The sequence below is a fragment of the Sinocyclocheilus rhinocerous genome, unplaced genomic scaffold (genome assembly GCF_001515625.1).
Source record: "Sinocyclocheilus rhinocerous isolate Xijiao unplaced genomic scaffold, SAMN03320098_v1.1 scaffold682, whole genome shotgun sequence".
NCBI classification, from domain to species: domain Eukaryota; kingdom Metazoa; phylum Chordata; class Actinopteri; order Cypriniformes; family Cyprinidae; genus Sinocyclocheilus; species Sinocyclocheilus rhinocerous.
In genome coordinates this window covers 1,506,940-1,516,225 of record NW_015642528.1, presented here as the reverse complement: position 1 = coordinate 1,516,225, position 9,286 = coordinate 1,506,940, and the positions used below count along the sequence as shown (strand labels likewise).

The window sequence follows — 9,286 nt, the reverse complement described above, 5'->3', positions numbered from 1 at the left end:
TTGACAAGCAGATTTTTTTAGGTGAACTATTCCTTTAAGACTTAAGCATGCATGCATTATGGCCTACACTAAGGTGTTTGCATTGGTGTTGTCAATGATTGTCCATTAAAGAGCATTTTTTACAGGTCTACATTAGGTTATCTATTAACATCGACAAATAGTCCCAACCTTTGGTTTAAACAAACTTTTACCGGAAGCTACATTGTCTAAGTGCTACACAGAAAGCAGCTCCCATTTTTTCTGAGGACGCTAACCAATACCAAGATTGTGCCTTATCACCTAATGTCAGAATCCAGGTAGGTCAGCCCTTTTTCTCAGAACAGGGGAAGTTTCTACCAGGACAGAACATTCCAGTCGTCCTTGAAGAGGAGATTCAGTGTGTCAACACCCACCTCCATGCTTGAATGGTCCTTTGGTGATTTTGGAGATTCCTGATGTAATAGTCTGAAGGACAGTGAGCCTCAGTGTACACAAGAGAGAGCACAAAAGAGATTTTGAGGGAGTTTGAAAGGAGAAAGTGCAGAGACATGGCGGCTTTCGGTCTGGAGTTAGTGGGAGTCACGCTCTCGGTTCTTGGCTGGCTTCTCAGCATTGTGTCCTGTGCTTTGCCCATGTGGAGGGTCACCGCGTTCATCGGTACCAACATCGTCACGGCGCAGGTGTACTGGGAGGGAATCTGGATGAGCTGTGTGGTTCAGAGTACTGGACAGATGCAGTGTAAAGTCTACGACTCCATGTTGGCTCTTCCCGCAGACCTACAGGCGGCCCGTGCTCTGGTGGTGGTGTCCATCATCGTGGGTGTCCTTGCGCTCTTTGTCTCTATAGTGGGGGCCAAGTGCACCAACTGCATTGAGGATGAAGGAGCCAAAGCCCGTGTGATGATCAGCTCTGGTGCCGCTTTCATAACGGCCGCGGTCATGCAGCTTATTCCCGTGTCCTGGTCGGCACACACCGTTATTTTGGAGTTCTACAGTCCACTTATTCCAGAAGCTCAGAAGATGGAAATAGGGGCATCTCTGTACCTCGGCTGGGCCGCCGCGGCGCTGTTGCTGGTCGGAGGCTCCATCCTGTGCTGCAGTTGCCCACCTAAGGATGAGACGAGGTACCCGCCGCAAAGTCGTATTGCCTACTCAGCCCACCACTCAATGGCTCCAAGTACCTACAACAAGAGAGACTATGTCTGAGGACCTCAGAAGACTTTGATTTTTACTGTCTGTCTTTCATTGAAAGATAATTGTAAGTTGAGTTGGAGGTAACTCAAAATTTTGTTTACTTTTTCTCCATGTGAATATTTCTACATGCTGTTGTTTTGTCCAATCAGTGTCCATTGTCACTCCACACTTTTTTTTTTAGATATATTTTAGCACCACTTGCATAAATTATCTTGTGTGGTACATTGTTTGGACTGTATGTTTTAAATCAAATTTGTAAATTGATTTATAATGGGAAAATGTCCGTGGCTTTTGTGCTTTCATTTGCAGTTTGAGCTTTAGCTGTTTGAGAATGAATATTTTTTTATACTTTCATTTAGCCTAAAAGAGTAATAACAACTTAAAACAAAATGGAAAATCTTGTACTAATATGTTTATACTTAGCTTGAACTGCAATCAACTCTGTTAATGTTTAGTTGTGTTTATGGTTTAGGCTATTTCAGTGGCATTCTCATTCTCTGAAACACTGTTAAAATCGGACAGAGAACTGTCTAGATATGCAAAATATCTACACAGTAGTTTTGGACTTTAGCGATGACTAACAGCCAGATCTTTTTTCTACAGCCTATCTGTGTGTGTTACAAAATAAAGTGCCAGTGGATGTATGTATGCAAATCTGACCAAAGGGAAAACATTCGTTTTGTTTCTCTCAGTAGAGAGACACAAACACCAGACTGGATTTAGCCTCTAAGTTCAAGTTCCACTGGACAACACAACAGAGAAACTATGAGACTGTGTGCAGGCACCTCCCAGAGTTTCGTTAGTTTATTGATCATGTTCATGTTTGTGTGTTTGTTGTTTATCACTAAATAATTCGAACATGTATTTGAATAAGTATAATTGATTTATAATTTAATTCTTGATTATCAAAAACAATTAACACCAATAAATTAAAGAATCTCCAATGTGTTTATTTCAGCTCTTTGATAATTTGTTGAGTTTGAGGGCTTTCCACACTGCGTTTAACCAAGAGTTATCTTTTTAAACATTGGGTAAAGGCCACTTTTACCCCTGGGTTCAGCAACGTTTCACATGTTGCAAGATGGTTATCATGGTGACAGTGTAAAACAGTGGGGTGCTATAATGTTTTAGCAAACACTTAAAAACCAAAGAGTGCTTACCTCATTACATATTCATGAGCTTTGTTCGTCGCAGAAACGAAGTGACGTACAGCGACGGCAAATGCGTTAACTGAGGAGAAACTCTAGTACTGTACACCTAATTAAATCGTTTGAAAGAGTATAATAAACAGATTTGTTAAGGTGAGTAAATAGGCTATCGTTTAAATGAGGTAACGAAAAATGTCAGTTTATTATACAAATCTATAATAATCAGAGAAATCCAACTCAACATAATCACGTATAGCTATATAATTTTCGCTAAATGAATAAACTAACTAATGAACGAATGAATTAAATTAATAGACTTCGCAGTGTTATTGCATTACTGCTTGACACTTGGACCGGTAGGCCTAAATGATAATACTTAATTCAAGTTTAATTCAATTCAAGTTTATTTGTATAATGCAAAGAAATATTTCTTTCACGCAAAGAAAGAAGGCGTAACTTTTATTCTCACTGTCTGTAGAGGAAGTAACAGTACATCCATCTAGTTGCAAATTGTAATCCAAGAGATTCTGTGTACTGTCTTTTGGTCCAATAAGTAATATCTCTGTCTTATCCGAATTTAATAGGAGAAAATTATTGGTCATCCAATCTTTTACATTTTTAACACAACACTCCAGCATTTCACCTGCTCATTTCGTAATTAGTAGTGTAAAAAGGTTTAATCGACGTTTTAAAAAGATTAATCAACGCAGACGCCATGTCTGATGCAAAAGTGAGGCTGTATTAGGGTGACCAGACGTCCCGTTTTTCCCGGGAAAGTCCCGTATTTCAGCTCTTTTTTTAGTGTTCTGACTTATTTTTGAAAAAATCATGTTTTGTCCCGTATTTCAAAATTTCTTTACAACTGGGTGATCAGAGCGAGTAAGTGTTCTGTCACGTGAGAACAGCCTAGTCAAAGGTAAGTAAGCTTGTCGTAGAACCAAATTACCATCCAATCACAATTAGTTATCGATTTACTTGCAGTAAGTGAAGGCGGGATAGATAGGCGGAATCACGCTGAATGACACACAGAAGCGCTCTCTCGGCCGCGCGATCCCAGTTCTGCGATCAATTCTGCCTGCACCTTAATTGTTAAATACACATACTACAGCTGTCAAAATGTCAATCATGTGGAGTATCTCACATAAATACAGTCGGTTATGGCTTAAGTGAACGTAAACAGTTGGGTGAAACCGGATATGTGTCAGTATTCATTCGGTCTTAAAGGGACAGCAGCCTAAATAGCTACCTGTCTGTCTCTTTAATGTTAATCAAACAACAAAAGATGTTAAATAACGTATACATATTAAACCTACTGTATTAGAAAAACAAGTTTATTTAATATGTATCTATTGTATTTTTCTTACGGTTTGTAATTTGCTTTATTTTTATTTAAAAAAAAATAACTATGTATGTGTGTGTATGTAGGCTATATATATATTAATTTAGATATCATGAAATAAAATTTGTTTGTATGTGCTGCTCGTTCATTTGGTTGTAATGTCTGACGTCACGTCAGTTTTTCACATCTTTTGTTTTCTTAAGTTTTATGTCCACTTGTATTGTTTTGGAAAGCAGTGTTGGGGTCAACGCATAACAAGTAACGTGAGTTATGTAATCAGATTACTTTTTTCAAGTAACTACATTACTTTTTAATTTACAATAAAAATATCTGAGTTACTTTTTCAAATAAGTTACGCAAGTTACTTTTGTTTTCCCATTTATTGATTGACAGCTCTCCTGTCCCCATGTTGAGAGAAATCAGGAGTAAGTGCAAAGGCGTTGTGTGCAATGTGTAAACATGATGGTTGCTGTAGTTCTAGACCAGGGGTGTCAAACTCAGTTCCTGGAAGGCCGAGTTTGACCTTCAACATTCAAAAATGCCCATGCAGGGTTTAGTTCCAACCCTGCTCCACCACACAAACCATGTAGTTTTCAAATAAGCCTGAAGGACGTGATTAGCTGGATCTGGTGTGTTTAATTATGGTTGGAGCTAAACTCTGCAGGGCTGTGGACCTCCTTGACACCCCTGTTCTAGACTAAATGTGAACATGCATTTACTCATCTCACATGCACAAAAACTGATTCAGTATTCCTCAAAATGAATAAAAACAGTGAAATGCAAACCTGCTATAATTAAATGTATTATGTATTTAATCCCATTTTATTAACCAATATCTTTGCTGCTGACCTTCAGTGATGCAATTCAAACATATTAATAAGCAAAAATGACTTAAGATAAACACAACATTTATTTTTTATTTTTTTTGCTGAAGAATGTTGAATTTTCTTCTCCTGCATTCTATGCTTCATGCAATCCAGAATGGCTGAGGCTTATTAATTTCACTTTTGTTGTGAAAGGGCTTTTACATTTGCCAAAAATATAAATTTTTATATTAAAAACAAACAAGCAAGCCCAGCCCAGCTCAGATTAGAAAAAGTAACGTGAAAGTAACATAATGCATTACTTTCCATTACAAGTAACTAAGTAATGCAGTTTTTAGGTAGTGATGCAATATTGTAATGCATTACTTTTAAAAGTAACTTTCCCCAACACTGTTGGGAAGACATATTTCCAATGTTTGTGACAGTAGTACAAGCTAATGAATAAAATTTCCTCTCAGAAATCTCAGCACTCCTTTAAAATGGCATATTCTGATAATGTTTTGGGTTTGTTTCCATAGCATGCAAATAGCCTAGCTTTTACGATATCATTCAGACACTAAAATAACCCATTAGTTACATCACTAAAGCCTGTTTATCCTGTTTTATGATGCTGTAGACCAAGAAGAGGAAACAGAGTCAACAATAATGATTTTTCTGTACATCTGTAAAAACCCAACACCAACTCATACTCACAAAAACCAAAAACACACTTTTGAAGTCAGTCAATAAAATCCGTTCATCAACACTGTCTTGAATCTTTAGAAAGTTGGAGATCCCTCATATACAACATCACTAACATCTCCAGTGTGATTCAGGTGAAATATTAGCCCTCTGCTCCACCCCCTTGATTATTGATTTGTTCTTCCAGGTGCTTTTTCCTGGCTGAGCCTGTTTCTCTACTCCACACAACGTTAGTAGGAATTAGATTACAAGGGAAAGCCAAAACCAGCATATTGTTCTTCTCCCAGCAGTGGCCATAGCAGGCAGGTGACGTGCACAAATCTGTATCTCATCCTCTATGTCATCACGTTAAGGTCCTCCTCCACTCGCACCTGTCTCTTTGGGAATATAAAGGCTGCTTGGCTTCACAGCACTTTCACAGGCTACACAAAGAAAGGAAGAGTTGGGACGCAGACATCTATATCGACATCTCAGCACTAGGTAAATGACATTCCTCCCTCCATTATTTAATCTTCTGTTAGTACAGCTTTTATTTGTGTATAACTCGACACAACTAAAATACATCTCCTTTTCCTAGGTAAAAAAGTACCCCTAAACGGCATCATGTCGATGGGAATGGAGATTGGGGGCATTGCCCTGGGCATTATCGGTTGGATCATTAGCATTGTCACTTGCGTTCTTCCAATGTGGCGTGTTTCGGCTTTCGTTGGCGCAAACATCGTCACGGCACAAATCATCTGGGAAGGTTTATGGATGAATTGTGTCGTACAGAGCACTGGACAGATGCAGTGCAAGGTCTACGACTCCATGCTGGCTCTGTCTCAGGACCTTCAGGCTTCCAGAGCCATGTCGGTCGTCGCCATCATCTTGGCCATCCTGGGCGTGTTGATCTCCATCATGGGCGCCAAGTGCACCAACTGTATCGAGGATGAAGCATCCAAGGCTAAAGTGATGATCGTCTCTGGTGTGATGTTCATTATTGCCGGCATCCTGGAGCTCATTCCGGCGGCTTGGGTGGCACACCAAACCATTCGGGACTTCTACAACCCGTTACTGACCACCGCTCAGCAAAGAGAGCTTGGGGCATCCATCTACATAGGGTTTGCCGCCGCTGCTCTGTTACTGATTGGAGGAGCGATGCTGTGCTGCACCTGTCCTCCACGGGAGAAGAAGTACAAGCCACCAAGAATGGGCTACTCCGCTCCACGCTCCGTCAGTGGTGGATATGACAGGAAGGACTATGTTTAAAAATGTTTTATTTTAGAAAAATACAAACAAAGAATAATTAGAAGGATTTGAAGATCTCACAGAAAGGGTGGAGATACTTCTGAAAGGACTCCGCAATGAAGGGTCATACGATGCTGTCAATATTTGCTTTTCGGCTGTTTAAGACTGGTGTGTGTGTGTGTGCGTGCACGCGTTAAGGGCAGGTTTCATAGGCTTACCTGTCAAGGATTTTGTGTTTATACATTTCATATACATTTATAATATTTTATATTCTGTTGTTTACATTTTCCTGTTTTTTGTTCAGCTGTTCTTGCTTTTTGTGTCATGTGATACCCAAAGGTCATCAAAGGCATAACATGGTGTCAAAATCTATATTTAAAATTGTTCTAAGCAGACATAAATAGGCAAAGATATATGATGTGACAGAGACAGAGATATTATTTTAGGAAAACAGTCGCTGTGTCAGTCTGATGGCTTATCAGTCACTTTTGTATGTTGACAGGAAGAGGAAGACTTTAGCTCTTTACATGTATTTGCTTATGAAAATTTCACTGGACACAGAAACTGAACCTGTATTTTGTTTTTCCTTTTAGGTTTCAGTTTTTGAGGTTGTACGTCGTTTCCTTTCTGTATAGTTACAACTTTTTGTACAATTGTTTTATTATTCATAGATATTTTTACAGATTTAAAAGACATTCTTGAGTGTGTTTTCTAGATAACCAATTTAAATATTTGTCAATTGTGTTGCTTTTATATGATCAAAATTGAATGCGCGGAAAAGTAAAACAGTTCAATAGCTTATGTATAAAACAAATGGTCAGTTACAGCACACAATAGACTGTTGGAGTGGTTGTACCTGTTTGGCCCTTTGTTGTACAATTAGGGCAGTAATGTGACACATTCTGAGAGCGACCACTCGGTTTACAAACCTTAGGCAAGCTGTATTGTTTGCTATAGGTGGTGACAGACAGATCCAACCAAAACCAGTCTGATTAACTGGCAAGGAGAAGAGGGATGGGGTTTGGAAAGAAAACTTATAAGGCACAAAATGTTTAGTTTACCTTATGCATATACTGGATGTCTGTATTTAATCCCATTGTCATTTCAAAATAAATGCAATAAAAACAGAATTTATGCTTTAAGAGTCGATTAGATCCTTTCAGCTGATGCACATTGAGCAGCAAACAAAACATAAAGAAAGTTGCACACAAACTAAACTATGAATTCAAAATGAAATTCCACATGCTGCTTTAAGCACAAGTTACATTATTCCTGGTAATTCCTGCTAAAGAATATCTTCTTAGCAATTCATAAAATGTATAACTATAGATTGAAATGGAGACTCTTGGTAATGAGTTCTGTTATAAAGGCAGGCAACAGGCCATGAAACCATGGTGAGTTGCAAACACATAACCCTAAGGGATATTAATACAAGCCTGTGCTCTATAATGCTGTAGCCATAGAGACGATGCTTGTCAAGGTGACGCCCTCTTCTCCACCTGTCAGTGAGGGAGGGGAAACTCCACATAGGAAAATGACTCACCTGGTGTGTTTGCTGTAAGGCTTCCTTCAATGCAAAGCTCATCTAGTGTGAATATATAGAACATTTGTGTAATTATACATTTAGTATTATTACTATTATAAATATAACAGACAGCAGCACAAACATTAGTGTGCTTTTGCCTGCATGTTGAAGAAATCCATTTTAACAACAATAAGTAAACCTTTGGGTAGACTTAAATGAATTGCTGCTGTTTTAGGTGTAGAGAATGAGGAAGAGTTTAAAGGCCCTAAGAAATGAATGGGATTTACTTTTAAACATATGTAAAGACTAAATATTTTACTCATTATGTATATGGTGACATATATACACTACATATATTTTATTTTGTGAACGAATAATGTATGTATGTATAAATTAATACATTTCAATGAAGCAATAATTTTAGAAAACTACATTTTAGTCATTATCTATGGGTGTTAGTGAAATGACAAGATTAGATATGTTGTGAAATGCGATTTATTAGGTAGGCATAAATACTATAAAATGAATGCAGCGCCAGAAACCTGACCTGCATGCTTCCTTCTGCCCTGTTTTATCAAAGGAAAGAGCAGACGTTCAGGGAAACTGAACATTGGAAGGTCACTGCAGAAGTAGGGAATTGGCAGATTATGGTCACGTGATCTTGGGTCCCGTCTTCGCGAATGATTTTTTATTTGACACCTGGCTGGGAATGAATATGAGACAAAGAACACAACAATACACATTTAAATAGGCTACATTTAAAAAGTAGCCTACAAAGAGCCCATATTTGACGCAAACGTCTAATTTGTCCCACCAAATAAATATGTTGCTGCTATGTCTTTGTATGGGGGTTCAAAGGGAAATGACTGAGAAGAACTGACCGTATGCCATTTAAGCAGACTTCCGCCAAGCAGTCTCGAGAAACATAAGCAAATATATCTCCTCGCCTGCTATGGTTTCGGTCACGTGGTTTCATTTTCTACACTGCAGGTGAACTAGAACAGCCAACAATAATGTGCTTTGTAACATAGTTCCATATTCTTCAGTTAGATATCTCCAGGAAAATCCGTGCCGTTTCCAAGATCCATCTATAACTTTATTAAACTATTAGCTAAGTGTAATACTTAATAAAAACATTACTGTTCCCGTCATCCTTTGTTAATTTGCAAAACAGAAAATAAAGTCAATTCATTCACAAAACTGCATATTGTCATATGACTGTGAGCAAACATTTATCAGTAATAAAACTGGTTACAGAGCAATATATTATTGTATATATCATATTATAATATCATACATTTTTTGCCTTCAAATAGGCTAATAAACACAAGAAGAGGAAGAAGCAGTAAGAAGAAAGAAGAAGAAAAGGG

The 9,286-nt window shown here is 38.2% G+C and overlaps 2 protein-coding genes across 3 annotated transcripts; both read left to right on the top strand.

Annotated features, from left to right (window-relative positions):
- Positions 1 to 384: 384 nt before the first annotated feature.
- LOC107756140 (claudin-4-like) lies at positions 385 to 1,335 on the top strand. The gene has a single exon (XM_016573145.1). The coding sequence runs from the start codon at positions 528 to 530 to the stop codon at positions 1,182 to 1,184; it is 657 nt and encodes a 218-aa protein (XP_016428631.1). The 5' UTR covers positions 385 to 527; the 3' UTR covers positions 1,185 to 1,335.
- A 4,192-nt stretch (positions 1,336 to 5,527) lies between these two features.
- Positions 5,528 to 7,001, top strand: cldn3c (claudin 3c). 2 transcript variants are annotated; one of them, XM_016573148.1, is made up of 2 exons: positions 5,528 to 5,644; positions 5,742 to 7,001. In XM_016573148.1, the coding sequence occupies exon 2, from the start codon at positions 5,768 to 5,770 to the stop codon at positions 6,410 to 6,412; it is 645 nt and encodes a 214-aa protein (XP_016428634.1). In that variant the 5' UTR covers positions 5,528 to 5,644; positions 5,742 to 5,767; the 3' UTR covers positions 6,413 to 7,001. The 2 variants fall into 2 exon arrangements, with proteins under 2 accessions (XP_016428634.1, XP_016428633.1); XM_016573147.1 differs by having other exon boundaries at positions 5,528 to 5,647; positions 5,744 to 7,001.
- The last annotated feature ends 2,285 nt before the right edge of the window (positions 7,002 to 9,286 follow it).

Excerpts from the sequence above, each read along its gene's own strand:
- cldn3c (XM_016573148.1), top strand. The coding sequence starts at position 5,768 with ATGTCGATGGGAATGGAGATTGGGGGCATTGCCCTGGGCATTATCGGT.
- LOC107756140 (XM_016573145.1), top strand. The coding sequence starts at position 528 with ATGGCGGCTTTCGGTCTGGAGTTAGTGGGAGTCACGCTCTCGGTTCTT.